This window comes from Pseudorca crassidens, chromosome 7, assembly GCF_039906515.1.
Source record: "Pseudorca crassidens isolate mPseCra1 chromosome 7, mPseCra1.hap1, whole genome shotgun sequence".
Lineage (NCBI taxonomy): Eukaryota > Metazoa > Chordata > Mammalia > Artiodactyla > Delphinidae > Pseudorca > Pseudorca crassidens.
In genome coordinates this window covers 30,746,781-30,767,294 of record NC_090302.1, presented here as the reverse complement: position 1 = coordinate 30,767,294, position 20,514 = coordinate 30,746,781, and the positions used below count along the sequence as shown (strand labels likewise).

At 42.4% G+C, this 20,514-nt stretch overlaps 1 protein-coding gene and 1 non-coding gene across 5 annotated transcripts; one reads left to right on the top strand and one right to left on the bottom strand.

Annotated features, from left to right (window-relative positions):
- Positions 1 to 789: 789 nt before the first annotated feature.
- PGAP4 (post-GPI attachment to proteins GalNAc transferase 4) lies at positions 790 to 18,562 on the bottom strand. Of its 4 annotated transcripts, XR_010944934.1 has the most exons (3): positions 17,939 to 18,562; positions 3,049 to 4,729; positions 790 to 2,589 (listed from the first exon to the last, which is right to left on the bottom strand). XR_010944934.1 is itself a non-coding variant. In XM_067743791.1 (2 exons), the coding sequence occupies exon 2, from the start codon at positions 4,650 to 4,652 to the stop codon at positions 3,441 to 3,443; it is 1,212 nt and encodes a 403-aa protein (XP_067599892.1). In that variant the 5' UTR covers positions 4,653 to 4,729; positions 17,939 to 18,562; the 3' UTR covers positions 790 to 3,440. The 4 variants fall into 4 exon arrangements, 3 of the variants coding, with proteins under 3 accessions (XP_067599892.1, XP_067599893.1, XP_067599894.1); XM_067743791.1 differs by having other exon boundaries at positions 790 to 4,729; XM_067743792.1 differs by having other exon boundaries at positions 790 to 4,729; positions 18,331 to 18,562.
- On the top strand, positions 16,147 to 16,250 carry LOC137228509 (U6 spliceosomal RNA). The gene has a single exon (XR_010945296.1). It is a non-coding gene; the product is annotated as a U6 spliceosomal RNA (small nuclear RNA).
- Positions 18,563 to 20,514: the final 1,952 nt, after the last annotated feature.

Genomic DNA, 20,514 nt, shown 5'->3' with positions numbered 1-20,514 from the left:
CAAATTATTAACATAGATGCTTTTTTTTTTTTTAAATCACTCATCCATGTTTCTGCGTAGGTTGTTAGGGAAAAGATCAAGAAAATTTGTTAAATTTTAACCCCCAGATCCCCATTCATTGCAGTGATGACTCACAACAATGTTGTAATCCAAGCACTGTAATGACCTGGAAGCCACAGCACATCTCCACTGCAGTTATATTAAGTACTTTAAAATTACATTTCCAATCATCTTTGATGTAGTTCCAGGGTTTTTTTCCAAACAAAATCCAACCTAAAAAAAACAGTGCCAGTTAATGAGCATTTCTCAGCAAACTCATTGTAGCTGGGATAAAAATATCCAAATGGATCATGTGACTTAAAATTACCGAATTTTATATTGTGTTACAGTAATTCACAATGCATCATAGTGTATATAAAAATCCCACAGTAATCAAATCCAAAGAGAATGCCTCTTTACCTAAATTAAGTTACCAATTAAATAAATTCCCCCAAATGAGGACTGTATCCAAGGTAAAATAAATTAATCCTATCATTATATTCATCCTACTTGTATTCTCCAGTTGCACTATAGTATTCTCACCACTTTTTTTGTAAAAAAAAGAAAGCACAATTCAAATGCTTCCATTTAAGAAATACAAGATTCACTTACGAATTTTTAAGCAAACCGCCCATACTTTTGAATGGCTCACACCCCACAATAGCGTGAGTGTGTGTGTGTGTTCGATACTATTCACCACATCAGAAAAACTCATCTGTAGAAACAAGAGAACGACCAGTTTTCTCAGGATGACTTGGTGAAACGGGTGCATTTATTTGAACTGATAAGTCTATGCAAATACAGGCAGTCACAATAGGGCTTCTTAGGCCTGACAATAATTTAACTTCTGAAAAGTATGCAGGACTGTTAGAGGCCTTTACCCTCCTGGTAAACTATGTCCCTTGATATTGGAAGGGGACTTCAGTTCTCCCCTAGCCCTCTGCTTAGGATTAAATGAGAGACTTCAGCTTTAATTAAATGAGAGACAGCTGTCAGCTGTCCTAATCCAGGACAACACACACAATTTGGACTCTAGGAATGAGAGACAAAAGGAAGGGTGATCTAGAAAGTGGGTAGGGATAAAAGTGGGTAGCATGTTTGCTTCTGCAGAAAATGTCCAAGGATGGCAGATTCTAGTTAAGATCAATGGGGGAAGATGTCTTAGTGTGTGGGTAGAGAAATAAGACAAGGCAAAGATGACTTTAGCCATCGAGAATGAAGGAGTCAGGGGAAGGGATGTCTGCGTGTGGTAGACAACTGAATTAGAAAGAGCAGAAATGGAAACCAGCAATGATTCTGATCTAGGGCTTGGCCAGCTTACATGTTTTGTCATTGGACACAAATTTTCATGAGGAGATCCAATCACTAATGCAACAAACTCAAATGAACTCTAGGTTGAGGGTGGTTCTCTTCTCAAACATGGGGCTGAACCAGTTACTGGGAGAGGAGGGATGGAGGGGTGGAATCTGAGCATCTCAATAAGTCATCTAGTAGCTCTAGTCACTTTGTACATTCCTGGGGGATACATAACAGCTCACTATAATAACACAACACATATTGATACCTGTTTGTTCCCCAAGACCAACACCACAGTGAGGTTTTACCACCTTAGCTTACAGAGACATTATTTAGTCCAGGTTACAATCAGATTTCACAAAAGAGAATTTGACTACATAGATATTTATAAAATGAATGCAGTTAAGAAAAAAGTACAGGGGCTGGAAGTCAGAAAATCTACTACATTCCAGTCCTCTCTGTTGCTGTTCAGCTGTGTGAACCTGAAGAAATCCTTTAATATTTCGGGGCCTGTTTGTTCATCTATAAAGTGTGGTGATGAACCCCTGTTACTCTCTCAGTGTTCTCGAGCAGATCCCAAGATGTTAGCTCACTGTGGAAACTTAAAAGCAAAGGGAAGATGTGGCACTGAAACAAACTGGACAGCTGCTTGCACTCTAATATAATCATCCATCCCCACAAAGGGACAGTTGGCCACTGGTGTGATAAGTATTGTCAAATGAAATTTACTTGTAACTTTTGAGAAGAGTAGTTTTCAGATGCTAGTCTTGGAATAAGCTCAAGAGGAGTCTCAGATCACTGCCAGTTGAATGAACAATTCTTATCTTGAGCTGCATATCCTTCCGAAGTCACAAGGAAAAGTCAGCCTTTATCCTAGCAGTGTTTGGTCTGGAACAACTGCTCCATAGGTGTCAGCCCTATGCCCCATATCATACTTTAAATAACATCATTAATACCTTTATCCAAAATACACTTGAGTTTCATATGCTTATTATAGGAGAGAGAAGAACTAATATTCACCAAGTGCCCTCTGTGAGATAAGCACTTGCTAGTGTTCTACATACATTTTGTCATTTAATCCTCAAGGCAACGTAAAAAAGTAGATATCACTGTCCCCATTTTACAGGTGACAAACCTGAGATGCAGAGTGCTTATGACTTGCCCAAGTTCACACCACTGGGATCTAACAGAGATCTGAAATAAAAATTCAGGTCTTCTGACTTCAGTCCATGCTTTTTCTTCTATAACATCATGCTACATAGAAGAAAAAGAAGTGAAGGTGAATGATTAGCCAGCGAAGTTAGGGAAAAGGATATGCTATTAGTAAAAAGCTCACCCATTCTATATCATTCTGCAATGTCCAACTTTCAAAGAATCAGATTATGATAGAAATCTTCAATATTAAATCACTACTAAACATAAGCAATCTGACTTTGAGGATCCAGAAGGTGATTTCAGATCTTGCTGTGCCTTAAAGTTCTCACAGACAACATTGATTATCAGTGCACTACAGATGTGTGGAAAAGAAAACGCCAGGTAACAAAAGCCGGGTCACCTGCCTCCAAGATGCCGGGCCCTGCGCGGCTTTTATTACTCCAGGTCAAGGAAACAAATAGAATCTATCAACGTGGTCCTGCCTCTTGGGACATATATTCTAAACATACATCCATTCTTATTCCCAATGAGAAAGAAATCATTGCAAAAGAATCTCACCTTTCACCAAATTCTACGCTTAAAATCCTAAACTGGTCATATCACTGTGTACAATATTTTTGGCAGTCACAAACTCTGTCGTGAAGCAGAGTGAAAAACAACTGGAGAATATAAGTGGTGTTTAAATGCCCTTCTTTGGGTGGGTCAGACTGCATGAGGCAGTGTGGTTGTGTGGAGGGCGAGAGGTCTGGACCCACGGTGAACAGCTTGCTCCTGCCAGAGAGTTACCAAAGCCAAGGTTCTGGACTTGTATGTTCCTCAGCCATCCCAGTGTCTATATCCCTAGCAACCCTAAAACAATGAAATATCGGCAAGCAACCATGTCCAAATAAAGAGCTCAATAGTTGAATCTCCAAGAAGTGGCCAATTTCAGAAAGGCATTTCTTGGCAGGCTAGAGCAGACTTGGGTGAAAGTTGTACCGAAGGCTGGAGAAGAGCCCGATGTGTTTCACGAGATTGGGCTCCACCACATAGGCCCGCTCCCCCTTGGCCCTCAACAGTGAGTACAGTGCCATGTCCTTGCCGAAGCCCTTGTGGCAGTACACCTGGGACAGGTAGGTGAGGGTCCGCCGGGCCGCCGGGGCAGGGAAGAGCATGGCCGGGGTGCAACACTGTGAAGCAGGGACCACATTGTACAGGGAAGGACTCAGCCGCCGCAGCTCCAGGAAATAGTGCCGGCCCACCAGCTCCACCAGCCCCATGCTATACAGGGAGAAGAAGAGCATGACGGGCCAGCTAAACCCCGGCCGGCTGGCAAACCGCATGTATATCCAGGTTAGTAAGGGCCCCAGCAACATGCCGACACCGACCCACTCCAGGATCCTCATGGGCTCTGGGTTGATGTAGTGCTGGAGCCTCTCGGGGTGATAGAGCTTTAGATAAAGGGCATCTCTGAGGTGCGGCTCGGAGAAACGAGCCCGCAGAAGGTGCTCCAAGACTGGGAAGATCTGCTCTTCTGGAACGGCGTCGTCTTCCACCATCAGGACGTAGTCTGGGTTGTAGGTCTGCAGGGAGGATTCCAGGCAATAGACGTAGTCCTGCTTCTCTTTCTCAAACGAGTTGGTCGAAGGGTCGTCGCCGTAGTCATCTTCAGTGCCCTCATAGCGGTTGGCCACAGGAACGTACTTGGACAGCAGCTTGGCATCGAAATGGCTCACACTCCGCTCCACGTTGCACAGGAAGAGTTGGTGCCCCTCACACTGGGGGCCGCATTGTTGAAGGAGCCGGTGGAACTGGGACACCACCTGCAGGACGTAGTGGAAGCCAGGTTGCCTGTCCACAGTGATGATGGTGATGACCAGCCAGGGGCGGGGAGTGGCCTGCCAGACAATGGGCACCGAGCCATTGGCAGAGGGCAGCTCCTCAAAGTAGTGGAGGGCAGCTTCACCCTCTTTCAAGCTTTGCTGCAGGAACTCTTGGCTCATTTGGTTCAGATGCCAGTGGCGCAGGTAGAAGTAAGAATGCAGAAGCCGGTGACAGGCCAGGGGGGCCAGCAGACCAAAGGTCACCACTGTTAAGATGAAGAGCTGGACAGCAGTGCTGCCCCAGGAGAGCCGCCTCAGCCTCCGGAGGAGCATGGCAGCTGGAGAGCTTGAAGTGCTCATGAGGTCGACTTCTGGTCAGGTCTGGTCCCAAGAACAAACCATCCTGGACCTCAGGCCAAAATCAGTGCAAGGCAAACCTAAAGAGAGAAAAGTAAAGAATGGTACAGGGCTTTAAAAAATCCAGGGATGGAACTCAGCACATGTCAAACCAGAAATTCTAATTCTAGGCTCTGTAGCTACTAGAGACTTAAGTATTTTCTCCAGTATACTCTTCTTTGGTTGTATCTGTTAATGATCTCTGGGATTCTTTGATCATTTCTATGAGTAATGAAACCTTGGTACATCCAACCAAGTCTTCACACCTACAGATGCTTAGTTAAGGTTTACAGTGTCCCAGAACGTCACCAGATAGGCTAGCAAAATCATTATTTCAATTCAGCAGCTACATAGCCACAGGTTCTTAAAACAGACGCAAAAAAGAAAGGCACAAAGGAAAGACGCATTTAAAGTAAGTTCCAAGGTAAGTACATTGTAAGTACTTGTGGACTAACGGTGCATAGTAGTTTCTGAAAACTTTTTTGTACATCCCAAACAAGAAAAGGACTATTTAGGATTCCCTGAAATGTCTTTATCAAGATCTTCCATTCCTATCTCTCTATCCTCATGCAACTATACTTAAAATTACATGTTAATTTAATCCTGATTGTTCTTCCGTTTTATAATTTACAGAATTGCCATGGGAACCAGTGAGAGAAAGGATCTCTCCCCCATATTCAAGAGAACTCTAGAGCCCCAGACTTTGGGAGGGGAGGAAATATCTGAAGGAAGATCTATAAGCAGCGTTTCAGTGAGGTAGGGAGAGGGTAGGCAGAGATGAAGATGAAACAGAAAGTTGCTGCAAGCCTGGTCCAGGAAGGAATGTAGTGTGACATCATCTCTCAGAGTACAAGCCTGAGGTCAGGCACATGCTAGAGTGAATACCAGCTCAGCCACTCGGTGAAAGGTCACTTCACCGCTCCACAGCTTGGATTCCTTACCTCTAAAATGGAGGTAATAATAATACCTCTCACAGGGTTACTGTGAAGATTAAATGTTACAGAGCAAAATCATACAGAATAAAAATGCCATTAAAATATATCCATAGCTGGACTTCCCTGGCAGTCCAGTGGTTAAGACTCTGCGCTTCCACTGCAGGGGGTGCGGGTTCGATCCCTGGTTGGGGAATTAAGATCCCACACACCACACGGCGCAGCCAAAAAAAAAAAGTATATATATATATATATATATATATATATATATATATATATATATAAAATCTCCCTATATGTACAAGCTTAGTAATATTTTAGGAGTAAGTAGGTCTAATAATCTGAGGGAAAACAGACTTGCACCCAAAAACAGAACTAAAAGGACAAAGCCAGTATAACTCCACTAAGGTCAATGCCAAACTAAACGGTGTCTATAGAATAAAAGGTAAACCTCTTACCTCAGAAGCATAATAAAGTTTGCACATATTGGGAAGGAAATGGCCTAGCTTGTGAGCTATCTTGAAGAAGGACTGCCCAGGTACCATACGAGGTTGTTGTGGTGCAGTCTAGTGCTCTCTTACATTCTCCCCTTCTTGGACACACAGAAAGACCACATCTCCTAGCCTGCTTTCTTCCAGGTGGGGTCATGTGACTAGGGCTTGCCAGTAAAATGTGAGCAACATGACAGTTATGACTTCTGGAACAACGTGGTTGAGAGCAGATGTGCCTTCTTGACTCTCTTTCTCCATCTGCTGGCTGGACAGCCTTGGTGGATCTAGAGGAGGGAGGAGCCACCACAGGGCAGGCCTGGGTCCTTGAATGACTGCCTGGAACAGAGGTCCCTCCTACAGCTCACCTCCCAGCACCCGCCCAACCTAGAGTGGGCTGTGTTGTGAGTAATACACAAACCGTTGTTTCTAGCCACTAATGATTTTCTGACTTGCTTATTATTACAGCAGTTAGCCTACCTTGCCATTAGAGTTGTGTAGAATACCAAACTTCTCTCTACGGCATGATGACATAGTAACTTAAGGAAGTAGAGAGATAAGTCTCATTTCAGCAACAGCAGCAGATTATATTGTGGGACTCCAGAGGTGAGACAGACTAGCCCAGTACTAGTAAGAGATCTGGATAGTATTAAAGAGGGAAATAAGCAGGGAGAGGGTTGAGTAGTATGAGACCCCAGGTTTGCTGTTATGTGGACTTTCAAAGACCTGCAGACTTGCTGCATCGCCCTGTGATGTTCAAGCCAATGGAGTTAACAAATCATGTGTCTGCACATTCCCATGGCCTCACCAGTTCCACATCACTTCCAGTGGCAGCCAAGGGCTGAAACTGGGTTGAGCTCACACTCTACCTTAGTTGATCTTGGGAATGGAGTCATTTAGGTGGCTTCCTGCTCACACTGTTCTCCCTACCCTTGCTATTATCCAAGAGAGCTGTAACCACTTAAAGAAGGAACAAAATACAGTCAATAAGATAAGGCACACAGCTCAGAAAATGCCAGGCACATATTAAGTGCTAAGATGACAAAGCGATTATGGTGGAAATGCAGAGTTCAGTGTTTGGTGTAAAACTACCATCCAACTTCCTTCAATACCCTATTCTAGTGAGTTTTTGGTAAAGTGAGAATGTGACACATGCACACACGTAGACAATTATCATTTAAGAATATAAATCTGATCATGTCACTCTCCTGCTTAAAACCCTTCTTTACCTTTCCATTGCTCTTTTAATAAAATCTAAACATCGTATCATGATACAAAAGGCCCTTTATGATCTGGACGCTGCCTTCCCCTGGCATCTTGTTCTACTGCCCTCTTTTCTCTGTATGTTTTAGACTAGCAAAGGGCTAGATAGTAAATATTTTAGACTTTGTGGGCTACACACTGTCTCTGTCACATATTCCTCTTAGACTATTTCTTTTTTTTTAACTCTTTCAAAAAATGTAAAATCTATTTTTTAGTGCTCCAGCCACATCAAAACAGGCTGTAGGAAAACAAACAAACAAACAGGCTGTAGACCAAATCTGGCCTGCAGCCCATAGTTTATCAACCCCTGCTCTAGACTAGCACTGTCCAATAGAAATATAATGCAAGCCACGTATGTAATTTAACATTTTCTAGCAGCCACAATAAAAAAGTAAAAAGAAACAGATGAAATGAATTTTAATAATATATTTTACTACAACACATCAAAACTATTACTTCAACGTGAAACCAATATAAAAAATGATTAATAAGGTATTCTGCATTCTTTTTTCCATACTAAGTCTTTGAAATCCAGCGTGTACTTTACATTTACAGCATATGTCAATTCCGACAAACCACACTTTAAGTGCTTAATAGCCACATGCGGCCAGTGAGCAGGGCAGCTCTAGACATGCTGACCTTCTTTTCGAACATCAACTATGCTAAGCTCTTGCTCATCTCCTGGTCTTTGCTCATGCAACTCCCTTACCCTGGAACATTCTTATTCCCACACCTTCCTTGTCTCTTCACATAGATAGCTTTTTCTCATCCTGTAATACAATCTCCTAGAGGGGCCAACCCTGGCCTGTGTTATCTTAGGACCTACTAAACAAGTACTCAAGTATTTTGCATTAGCAAAGTGGGAGTATAAATTGGCACAACCTCTGTAGAATTAATTTAGAAATATCTAACAAAACACACTAATGCTCAGCAATTCCATTTCTAGCATTCTTTCCTAGATATATATTCTCATGTGTGAGAAATGACTTGTAGCATCATTTGTAAGAGCAAAATATTGCCAAGTGCCCATCAGTTGCGAGTGAGTCAAATAAACTATGGTACCTCCAAAGAATGGAATACTAAGTACCCATTAAAAGTAAGCAAACTCACAAAGTAACTGCCTTATAGTTTGAGGCTACTAATTCTATTTTTTTTTAACTAGTTCACACTTTATTTAGATTTCTTTAGTTTTTAGCTAATGTCCTTTTCCTACGCTAGGATCCCATCCAGGTGGTATACATTCTTTATGGTGAAGTGTTAACATATCAAATTATTCATTTGGGAAAACCAGTATATTTTCTGTATTTAATTGTAGAAAATTCATGTTGTTTTTTGAAATATATCTGCCTCCCCCGCAAAAAATCCTCCTAAGGGTCTCAATCTGGTTTACTTTTTTTTTTTTTAATTGCAATGTTAGGTCTACGTGCAAAAATATAAAGTATTGGGTTGGCCAAAAGGTTCGTTCGGTTTTTTCCATAAGATGGGTCTAGTAGCATTTTGTCTTTAACTTCATTCGAAACAATGTTAGATTGTATGTGACAGCTGTCATATATCAGTGTGCATTTAAAAAAAGACTTATCAAAATTGGTGAATTTTTGTGTAGCCATTTTAATACCGAAGGTGGAAGAAAAAAAGCTACATTTTCGGCATATTATGCTTTATTATTTCAAGAAAGGTAAAAGCGCAGCTGAAACACAAAAAAAGGTTAGTGCAGTTTATGGAGAATGTACTGTGACTGATGGAACGTGTCAAAAGTGGTTTGTGAAGTTCAGTGCTGGAGATTTCTCACTGGACGATGCTCCACGGTCGGGTAGACCAGTTGAAGTTGATAGTGATCAAATCAAGACATTCATTGAGAACAATCAACATTATACCACGCAGGTGATAGCCGACATACTCAAAATATCCTAATCAAGAGATGAAAACCATTTGCACCAGCTTGGTTATGTTAATCGCTTTGATGTTTGGCTTTCATGTAAGTTAAGTGAAAATAACCTTCTTGACCGTATTTCCGCATGTGATTCTCTACTGAAATGTAAGGGAAACGTTCCGTTTTTAAAACAAATTGTGATGGGCGATGAAAAGTGGATGCTGTACAATAATGTGGAACAGATCGTGGGGCAGATGAAATGAACCACCACCAACCACACCAAAGGCCGGTCTTCATCCAAAGAAGGTGATGTTGGGTATATGGTGGGATTGGAAGGGAGTCCTCTATTATGAGCTCCTTCCGGAAAACCAAACGATTAATTCCAATAAGTACTGCTCCCAGTTAGACCAACTGAAAGCAGCACTCGACAAAAAGTGTCCAGAATTAGTCAACAGACAACACATAATCTTCCATCAGGATAATGCAAGACTGCATGTTTCTTTGAAGGCTAGACAAAAACAGTTACAGCTGGGCTGGGAAGTTCTGTTTCATCCACCGTATTCATCAGACATTGCACCTTCGGATTTCCATTTATTTAGGTCTCTACAAAATTCTCTTAAGAGAAAAAATTTCAATTCCCTGGAAGACTGTAAAAGGTACCTAGAACAGTTCTTTGCTCAAAAAGATAAAAGGTTTTGGGAAGATGGAATTATGAAGTTGCCTGACAAATGGTAGAAGGTAGTGGAACAAAAGAGTGAACACGTTGTTCAATAACGTTCTTGGTGAAAACAAAAAATGTGTCTTTTATTTTTACTTAAAAACTGAAGGCACTTTTTGGTCAACCCAATACATAGTGATTGTAGGTTAACAGTTGCATGGTTAAAATGTATTTTGCCTATATGTTTTTACTGAATGTTTATTTCCTATTCCAAGGCAAGTATGAATATGCGGCAAGATCGCACACACACACACACACACACACACACACACATGCGAAGAGTAAGCAAACTCAGGGAGAGACCAAGATGGTGACATTGAAGCCTCCTTATCTTCCTTCCTCCCATGGACACATCGAATGTACATGAGGAGAAATTCCTTCTGAGAGAAATCCAGAAACTAGCTGAGTGACATCAGGCAAATGAGAAAATACCCATGTCAAAACAGTCAGGAAAGGCTAAGACATGCTCTTTCCATAAACCCCACCCCTGGCACAGTGCCAGACAATTGGGACCAACCTCCCAACAACCAGCTGCTCCCTGAGGAGTGAAGGGTATACCCAGAGCCCCAACTTTTAAGACTCCCACCTGAGGGACAGGCCCCCAAACACGTAACTCTGAAAACCAATGCGGCAATACATCCATAAGACCAACAGGACTAGCAAGGAAGCTGCTCTTATTGGGTACGTGAGCACTCTCCATTGCTGAAGCCCCAGGGCTCAGTGCTGAGGGAAAAGGCAAAACCCGCCCACACCGGTAGGGTTTTTTTTTTTTTTTTAATTTATTTTTACATCTTTATTGGGGTATAATTGCTTTACAATGGTGTGTTAGTTTCTGCTTTATAACATAATGAATCAGTTATACATATACATATGTTCCCACATCTCTTCCCTCTTGCGTCTCCCTCCCTCCCACCCTCCCTATCCACCCCTCCAGGCGGTCACATGGCACCGAGCTGATCTCCCTGTGCTATGCGGCTGCTTCCCACTAGCTATCTGTTTGACTGAATACTTTACAAGCCACTCCCTGAGGGCCTGGCTTAGTTGCAAACAGCCAGGACATCAGAAAAGAGATTGTTACAAATTTAAGCATTTTCAGCACCTCTGCCCTCTAACCAGTCTTTCCAATGTCCTCTGAATTCTCAACAATGGGGCTGGGGGCGGGGACTACAGGGTCTCTTCCCAATCTTCCCACTTAAAAGAATTGGAGAAACATTTCTCCAGATTGGGGATGAATCTCTTCCAGTCCTAATTGACAATGGAACCACAATCTTGGTGCTCACTCTCAACATTTCTCAGTTAGCCGCCTCACCTCCTATAAAGTCCTTTTGTTAACTGCTTCTCACGTAACTCTTTTACACTGTAATAACCTTAACCCTGCTACTCTTCTCCCCCCACATCAATGATGAAGTCCCTCACGACCGCTTACCACTGACAAATCACCTCCTGACCCCTGATGATGATCTGCAGGAAAATCCTTTTTGTAACACTGACGTCTTGTGGTTCACTGATGGTTCTTATTTAAAAAGTGACAATGGCAAATATTGTGCTGTGTATGCTACTGCAACTCCTTTTGATGTTGTTGAGGCAGCATCTTCACCTATGGCTACTTCAGTCCAACAAACTGAATTATATGCTCTTAAAAGGGCTTGTACTTCTAGCCAAGAACAAAGCTGCCAAAGATTTATACTGATGGCAGATATACTTTCAGAGTAGTTCATGGTTTTGCAATGTTGTGGAAGAAACGTGGCTTCCTTACTTCAAGCAGAAATAAAATTTAAAATGGCTCCTATGTTTAGAAATTTTTGGGTGCAATACGTTTACCTGGCATGTTAGCTATTAAGATTCTGAGGCGTTCTAAACTTGACTCTCTGGAAGCTAAGGGAAATCACCTTGCTGACATTTCTACAAAAAAAGGCTGCCCTTAAAGAAACCCTCAGCAGCCAAACCCCTATCATGGTCCAAAGGCTCCCCAAATGGTAACTTAGAAAAACTGGCTAGAGAAGCCCAACAACTGGCTTCTGAAAAGGAAAAACAAGTTTAGAAATTCAACAACGGTTGATTTGATAAAAAGAGAAATCTCTGGTTAGGACCAAAGAATAACCCAATCCTACCAGAGACACTGAAATTCCCACTCCTCACTACTGTACATGCATTAAGCCATAGGTCTACTGACAAAATGATAACATTCATGAATCAGTATTGGTGGGGAAACATTAACAAGGCTACAAAAAGTGCCTGCACCTCACTGTACCACTTGTTGAAGTACAAGTGGGAAGTACTAGGAAGTCTGTTCGTAATGCTCCTGGACAGTTTAAACTGTCTAACAGATGATTAGATGTCTAGCAAATGGATTTCATACAACTTCCTCTATTTTGTGGATATAAATATGTTTGAGACATGGTCTGTATATTTTCATACTGAACTGAAGCCTTCCCTTGCAGACGGGCTGCTGCCTCTTCTCTGGCTAATGTCTTTTGGGAAAAGATTATCCCTACTTAGGGAACTCCTCTTGAACGTCATAATGATTGAGGAAGCTATTTTACTGGTCAGGTACTTTGACAATTCTGCACTGTTTGGCCAGTTTTACACTTTCACTGTGCTTACCACCCTCAATCCTCTGGTTTAGTCAAATGCACTAATGTCATTAAGATTCAATTGGAGGGACTTCCCTGGTGGTCCAGTGGGTAAGAGCCACTTCTTTTATAACTCAAAAACTCTTACACTTTGAGACAGTCCCAGGACACCCAATGAACTTGGCTCCTGCTTCCTTTGACTCACAACTGATAAAAGGAGAGCTACTGCAATAGTGTAGAGGCCTATTGCTCGTATTAAAAATATCCATGTGCGGTAAAGCAATCTTTTCACAGTGCACTCTAGGGAGATGAAAACCTTAAGCATCATGTTTTGCAACCTGGAGATTTTGTCTATTGAAAAAGTCACCTCCAGAAAGACTCTCTCTTCAACCTCACTGGAAATGTCCCTATCAGGTAAACCGACCCTTGTGCTGCCAAACTCCAAGGAATAGACTCTTGGATACATGTGACACACCTAAAGAGAGCATAAAACCCTGAATGGACCTGCACATCATCTGGTGACCTGAAAGTAAAGATTTCCCAGAACTGAAGCATCTGATGAGACAGCTTTCTCAAGATATCCAGACCAGGCCTGTTGGAAGTTTGTTACCAAATCACTGAAAATGACAACACTTCAAGTAATCTCTAATGTCTATGATCTTGATAACATATAGACTTTTTATGAAAAGTGCCTGAGAGTTCTCCCTCCTACCCCTCCTTGTTACTTACATGTGACCTCAATAGATTCCTAATCTATTCCCTCCGATATGAGACACTGTACCCAGGAAAGGTATTTCCTGACATTGAGGGACAAAAAGCCTCTGAAAGTAGAAAACCTGACACTTGATCAGCAGTGCTTTCAGAGAAAGATCTTCATCAAAAGGAGGAAATGTAAAAAATTATTAAACAGAAAATTCAATTAAATAGAGTGTAGAGACCAGAAAGGGGAGCTCTCTTGTCCTGTGATAACAGCAGAGCCCAAGAAGAAGAAAAAGATTCTTCTTTCCTGGCAAGGACTCAGGCAACAAAAAGCCATGGCTGTTTATTTACTATTGCCCTCCAACTTTCTTTTCCCCTCCATAAAAGCACTCGCCTTCCCTTGCTGTGCAGGGACTTGCACATGACTCACCACGGTTGCAGACCCTGAATTGCACTTCTCTGCTATCCCAAATAAACCCATCTTTGCTGGAGAAATAATTGCCAGTCTATTTGTTTTAGGTAAACACTCCCAACCAGAAATAATGTCTCTTTTTCCTCAAGTGCTAAGGCCCTTTACATGAACTTTCATCCAAGGACATTCATTTGTCACTTTCTACTTTAGACTGTATCTATTTATAGTTACCACTTATTAAGCTCCTACTACATAACCAAGTTCTGTACTGGACTCTTAGGTATATTTCTTGTGACCAAAAGAGCAACTCTCAAATAGTAATGGAACTAATCTCATTTCAATGAAAAAAAAAAAAAAAGCTACCATGTTGAAAGCAGGAAATTCAAACACAGGAAAAATTTCAAAGCCTATGCTATTTTCATGATACCTGCTGCCTTACATGGCTTTTTTCATGGCCCTTGATTTACAACCCAATTGGCCTTATAAATCCCTCATTAGTGGATTCAGTCTAATTTACCTTTGATACCCCTCACAGACCCAGCACAGTATTCTATACATAGAAAAGGTTTCATGTTTGTTAAGCAAATAAATGACCTCTATGGGTCTCAATTCCTCAGCTATAAAATTGGGAGTATCAAAGACTCCCAATTTAATGTGCAGAGATCAACTTACTTGGAAGTGCTTGCTGAGCACTTCTTATGTGCTGGGCACTGTTCTAAGCATCTCATTCATCCTTATAAGAAGCCTATGAGAAGTACTATTATTAAGTCCATTTTATACCTGAAAAAAATTAAGGCACAATTAACTTGTACCCTAGGTTAACAAAGCTTTAAATGGGTAGCAAAACTTGAAATCCAGGCAGACTGTTTCCAGAACTCATGTTCTCAACCAATACGCAATATTGTCTCTGCATGGATTGGGAACCCAAGAAAATCAGCTGAAAAACCATTAGAAATGGTAACAGACTTTCAGAATGTGTTCAGTAACAGAATTAATATGCAAAAATAATATATAATGTTATACACACACTACATATATACACTGATTGCCTTCAGCTAATCAGACAATTACTAAATTAATCAATGGGATAAAATATCTCGGTCAAAATGAAAATATAAAGAAACCAAAAATATCTACAATAAATTTTTTAAATATGCAGAATATACACACCTATAAAATTCTACTGAAGGACATTCTAAAGTGTAATAAATGGATAAAAATAACATTTTCCCAGCTGAGAAGTCTCACTAATGAAAGAAGAGATGGAGGTCTCTTTCTCCAAAATTAATCTCTATATTTAACATACTGTCAATCCAATTTACTTCAAGAGGGAGTGGGCCAGTACAGTAAATGGGCGCTTTCATATAAATTGGTGGAACCTTTGGAGGGAAAGTTGGGAAGGTATCTACAAAAATTTTATATGTGCATCTCCTTTGACACAGAAATTCTACTTCTAGGAATCTACCCTGCAGAAGTGCCAACACATGCTACCAAACATAGACAAGGAATGTTCACAGCAATTTTGTTTGTAAGTAAGAAAGAGAGGCAGAAAGAGGCGGAGAGGAATAGAGGACAGGGCAGGGAGAAGGATAGACAAACTACAGGGAAAGGAAATGGCCAGCAATAGGGAACAGATGTTTAGATAATTACACATGGAGATGATATGGAGACATTAAAAGGAAAATGAAAGGTTTAAATATACTGACATTTAAAAAGTCTTAGCTAAACCTCTGCTGTGGACTGAATGTTTGTGTTCCCCCCAAATTCATATATCAAAATCCAAATCCCCAATGTGATGATATTTGGAGATGGGGTATTTAGGAGATATTTAGGTCATGTTTGTGGAACTCTTTCGCTGGGATTAGTGCCCCTATAAGAGACAGAAGAGAGCTTGTTTCCTCTCTCTCCTCTGCCAGTGAGAACATATCAAGAAGGTGGCCATCCATAAACCAGGAAGAGGGCCCCTTATCAGAACCCAACTGTGCTGGTACCCTGATCGCAACCTTCCAGACTCCAGAACTGTGAGAAATAAATGTTTCTGCTGATTAAGGCACCCAGTTTATGGTAATTCGTTATATCGAACCAGGCAGTTTGAAAAAGTCTCTAAGGGAAAAATGCAAACTATGTCAACACAAATTGTAGAAAAGTGTACATAGTATGATCATTTTATTTTTAACATGGAGTATAATTTAGTGAAGGAGAGATGAAGGTATGCAGGATGGAGGTTTCCTGTTTTGCCCTCTACACTTCTCAAAGAGCATATACTACTTTTATGATCATTGTTAAAAGTTTAATTCAACAAATACTGAGTCTTGTACCAGGCACTGGAATAGTGAACGTGACACACACAGGGGTTCTACTCTCAGGACCTTAATTATCAAAAATCCTATAGAAATCCAAACATGATTTGTTTCTTTTGGTGGAACAGGAGGAGGCTGGTTAATTTGACCAAAGTATTCTAAAGATAACCTGGAATTAGTACTAATAAAAACTGCTAGGAAATGCTCGCTTTGCTGGGACATATACTAAAACTGGAATGATATATTGAAGATTAGCATGGCCCCTGTGCAAGGATGACATTAAGTTTATGTAGTGCTCCATAATTTTTTATTGTGATGGTCGTTATATTTCACAAAATTCATCAAAATATACATTTAAATGGTGCATTTTACTGCATGGAAACTATACCTTAATAAAACTGATTTTTTAAAAAGCCGGGAAGGTGATACTGGGTAATATGATATTAAACTTGTTATAAAACTTCAGTAATTAAAATAACATGGCACTGGCACCAAAATATACTGATAGACACATGCAAAAATCTACAAACAGATATAAATATATAATAATTTAATATACCATAATTGTAGCAGTCTAAATCAGGGGTAAAAAATGAACTTAATAGCTTTGTAGCAACTGGCTAACCATTTAGGAAAAGTAATTAGCTCTCCACTTTACAACTTAAACTAGAATAAATTACACATTAAAAATTTTAAACCAAAGCTTAAAAGTACATGAAGAAAATACAGGAGAATATACAAACTTGGGTTAGTAAAGGCCTTTCTCAGCAAAATACTCTAGCAGAAACCATAAAGAAAAAAGAAGAATAGAGCTGAACGGCCAAAGATGAAAAACTGACAAAAACATTAAGTAAATTGGTAAAGACTGTGCAACATAGATAACAGAATTACTAACTTAATGTGTAATATATAAAGAGCGCTTAAAAATCAGGAACAGAAAGACACTCCAACTGAAAAAGGGGCAAAAGTATTAATAGTCAATTCACACACACAAATGCAAAAGGCCAATACATAGAGGAAAAAGATTTGCTTCCCCCTGGGTAATCAGACGTACAAACTGAAACAATATGTTTTGCCCACGTTACTGGATTAAATGTGTATGCAGAGAAAATTTTAATGTATCTAGGAAATCTCAACAATCTAGGAGATGAAGTTTTAAGTTATCTTTAGTTTCTCCTTTACATTTTTCTGTTTCCTTAATGTTTTGTAATAAGCTTATCCTTTTAAAAAATTCTAATTTTAATAATGTTAGACAAACATGGTTTTCTCTTCTCACCTCCTAAAATACCTGGTGCAGTGCACTCCAGAAATGCATCCCTAAAAGCCAATCCGCCTTACGAGGTTTAGTTCTCTAGGGGAAACGCGCACACACACACACACACACACACACACACACACACACACACACACACACACGCAGGTTTTGCTAATGATCGGCATAGTGAGATTATCATTGGATCCGCCCTTGTGTCCCCTCACCTAGGGTAGAAAAAGGGACAAGCAGGGGATGCCGGGGTTACACCCACTCTCCAATACTGCGAGCGCAGTGCGGCACTGGCAACGCCCGCACCCAGAGGCCAGGAAGAGGGCGAGCCGAGCCGGGGTGGTCCTAACTATCCCTCATGGAACGAGAATGTCAGCGGAGGACCAGAGTGGATCTAGTGTCTGCCACTGACCTTGGGGTGTCCCCACCGCGCTCGGGTCTGTTTCCCCACCCGTAGGAAGAAACTAACAGTCTCAATCGCCGGGTTGACTCCCTCGGTCCGGTCTTTCCGGGAGCTGGGAAGGACGCCTTCTCTGCCCGGTTGCCCTTCCTCGGTCTAGGGGCTGCGAGGTCGCCCGCAGAAACCCAACGCCGCAGCAGCGCGCGTGTCGGTGCGCGGGGCTGGCCCGAGGGGCCGACGCGCGGCAGAGGCAGCCACGAGCGGGCGGCCATTAGGCGATCCTCCCTTAGGCTGCTCGGCCGGACCACGCTGGGCAGGAGCTGGGTCTTACCTGGACTCGCACACGCCCGGCTCCAGCCTTTCTGTCGGCCTCGCGGCGCCACGGAAGCGGACAAGGGGTAGGGAGGCAAGCTCGCTGCAACACTGTCATCCCTGCGCAGATCCCGGCCCTGGCCGCGCGGGGGACGCCCTTTTGGGGTCCCCGCAGTCCTCCGGCAGGAAGCAGCCACCGCCACGAGCGGGGCCGCAGCGAAGCCCGCCCGCCCAGAGAACACCGCCGGGGTCGCAGGCCCTCCCAGGCTGCGCCAGACCCTGCAATTGCTCTCCGCGTGCCAGCTGCAGCAACCCTAATTCTTTTTCCCTCGCTCTGGAGACGTCTCCGGGGTGGGCGCTCCAGTCATGATGCCAAGGGGGCTGAGCAGATCGTGCGCAGCGGAAACCTACCCGGTGGGGGCGGTCAGCTCCGTCCCCTGCGCACGCTGAAGGCCGCTGCTGGTGTCGCCTCGTCTATCTGGCCCATGCCCATGGAGGAGCCATCGCCGGACCCTGAGGCCTCGGAAGAGCGGGCGCAGCCGGGTGCGCGCGGAAACCTCACCTCCTGCGGCGCAGCTCCGGCGCGGAGTCCCCTCGCTCTGGCAGGCCATGTGACATGAGAGCTGGGGAGCGACTGCAGCCCCCAGAAGCCAGCTTGGGGAAAAAAGGACGGCAAAAGGCGCCAACTGATGGGCATAAAGGGAAAAGCAGGCTCAGGGCAAAGGAAGTTGAAATGCTGGAAGGATTAGGTATCTGCAGTGTTCGCAGCCCCAGCTGGCCATCAAGCGTGTTCTCTTAATCGTGGGAGGAGATTTGGGTTTTTTTTTTTAATGTGCATTCTTATTTTTTATTATTATTTATTTAACATCTTTATTGGAGTATAATTGCTTTACAATGTTGTGTTAGTTTCTGCTGTATAACAAAGTGAATCAGCTATACATTTACATATATCCCCATATCTCCTCCCTCGGCGTCTCCCTCCCACCCTCCCTATCCCACCCCTTTAGGTGGTCACAAAGCACCGAGCTGATCTCCCTGTGCTATGCGGCTGCTTCCCACTTGGTAGTATATATATGTCAACGATACTCTCTCACTTCGTCCCAGCTAAACCTTCCGCCTCCCCGTGTCCTCAGGTCCATTAGATTTGTTTTTGCCAATAATAAAAATAATAGCGGACACCACTTCCACCCCTAATCCCCACTGTACCCCGCATTATGCCAGATACCGTATGAAAATTCCTCACTTTACTTCTGTACATTAGAGACTGTCATCCCCAATTTGTAAATGAGGAAAAAATATTTGAGAAGGTAATTTGCCAAGTGCAATACTCCAAAAGCCAGAATTTAAAAACAAACAAACAGAAAGGTTTGCTCTAATCAAATTACCTAGCCACGCATGGGAAGTAGGTCTGTGGCTCTTTCCACTCACCTGTCAGTCTCTCCCAGAAGTGGCTTTGGTGGTTCATTTGAGTCCAAAGCACCCTCAACACTTAATTTTGGCAGATAGATAGTCATACTCATCTTACAGATGGAAAAATTGAGGTTTGGCCAAAGGAATGATCTTGTTCAAGTGCCAGAGCTGGTCAGCCTAGCTTAATACTTAATAATGAAGTGGTTATTTGTTGGCACTGTGCAAAACACATAATTCACATTATTTTAGTGCTCACAACACTCTTATAAGGAAGCTACTATTTTCATTCCGAGTGAAGAAAACTGAGGCTCAGAGGGATTATGAGTTTGTATAAGTTACACAGCTAGTAAGTGGCAGAGTTTGGATTTAAATCTAGGTCTTTTTGTCTACGGATGCTTCAAGTCTCCAAAACCATTCTTCCCCTACACTATGCAGCTTCTTGCTCCTTCCATTACTTTTAGATTTTGCCAGAGAGGAGTGGAGTACCTAACCTTTATCCAGAGGCTCAGGACATAGTAACAGCATCTAGCCTAGTACTGAGCTCATTTGCCAAGGCATCTTCTGGATGACGTGCACAGCACTTAATAAATTGAAGTATTTGTTTGTCAGTGGCTGGCTTTCTGTGTATAGGGCCCAGGCTGTACTATTATGGATTCTGATGCTTTTCCTGAAGAGCACCAGACATAATTTCTAGGGGCAGATCAGAGTTGGGTATATTTCACTCATAACAAAAGCCAAAGTTCTTACAATGGCCAGCAAGATCCTGCAGGATGTGGCTGTTGGCTCCTGTCTGGCTTCCTATCCAACCACCCTCCCCTTCTGTCCTCTAGCTACACAGGCCCTGCTGTTCCTCCAATGCATCAAACACACTCTCACCTTAAGGCCTTTGCACTTGCTGTTCCCCCTGCTTAGAATATTCTTCCTCTATATTTCCATGTGGCTTGCTCCCTGCTGTCCTTGATCATCTCGCATATCCCTATTCCCACCCCAGCACTCCCATCCCTTGTATTCCTCCCTTAATTCTTCTCCACAATGAATGACAAATGAATGATTATGAACTCCTGGTTCTACCCTTTAATTCTAACATATTGCACAGAACATGTAGGAGAGAAAACTGTGCAAAAGTAGAAGAGAATCATAAAGGAAATACCTGAAAAGTGTCTGTAATTACTAATGAAGGGCTTT

What these genes read in the sequence shown, in the direction of transcription:
- PGAP4 (XM_067743791.1), bottom strand. Translation starts at nt 4,652, where the DNA reads ATGAGCACTTCAAGCTCTCCAGCTGCCATGCTCCTCCGGAGGCTGAGG.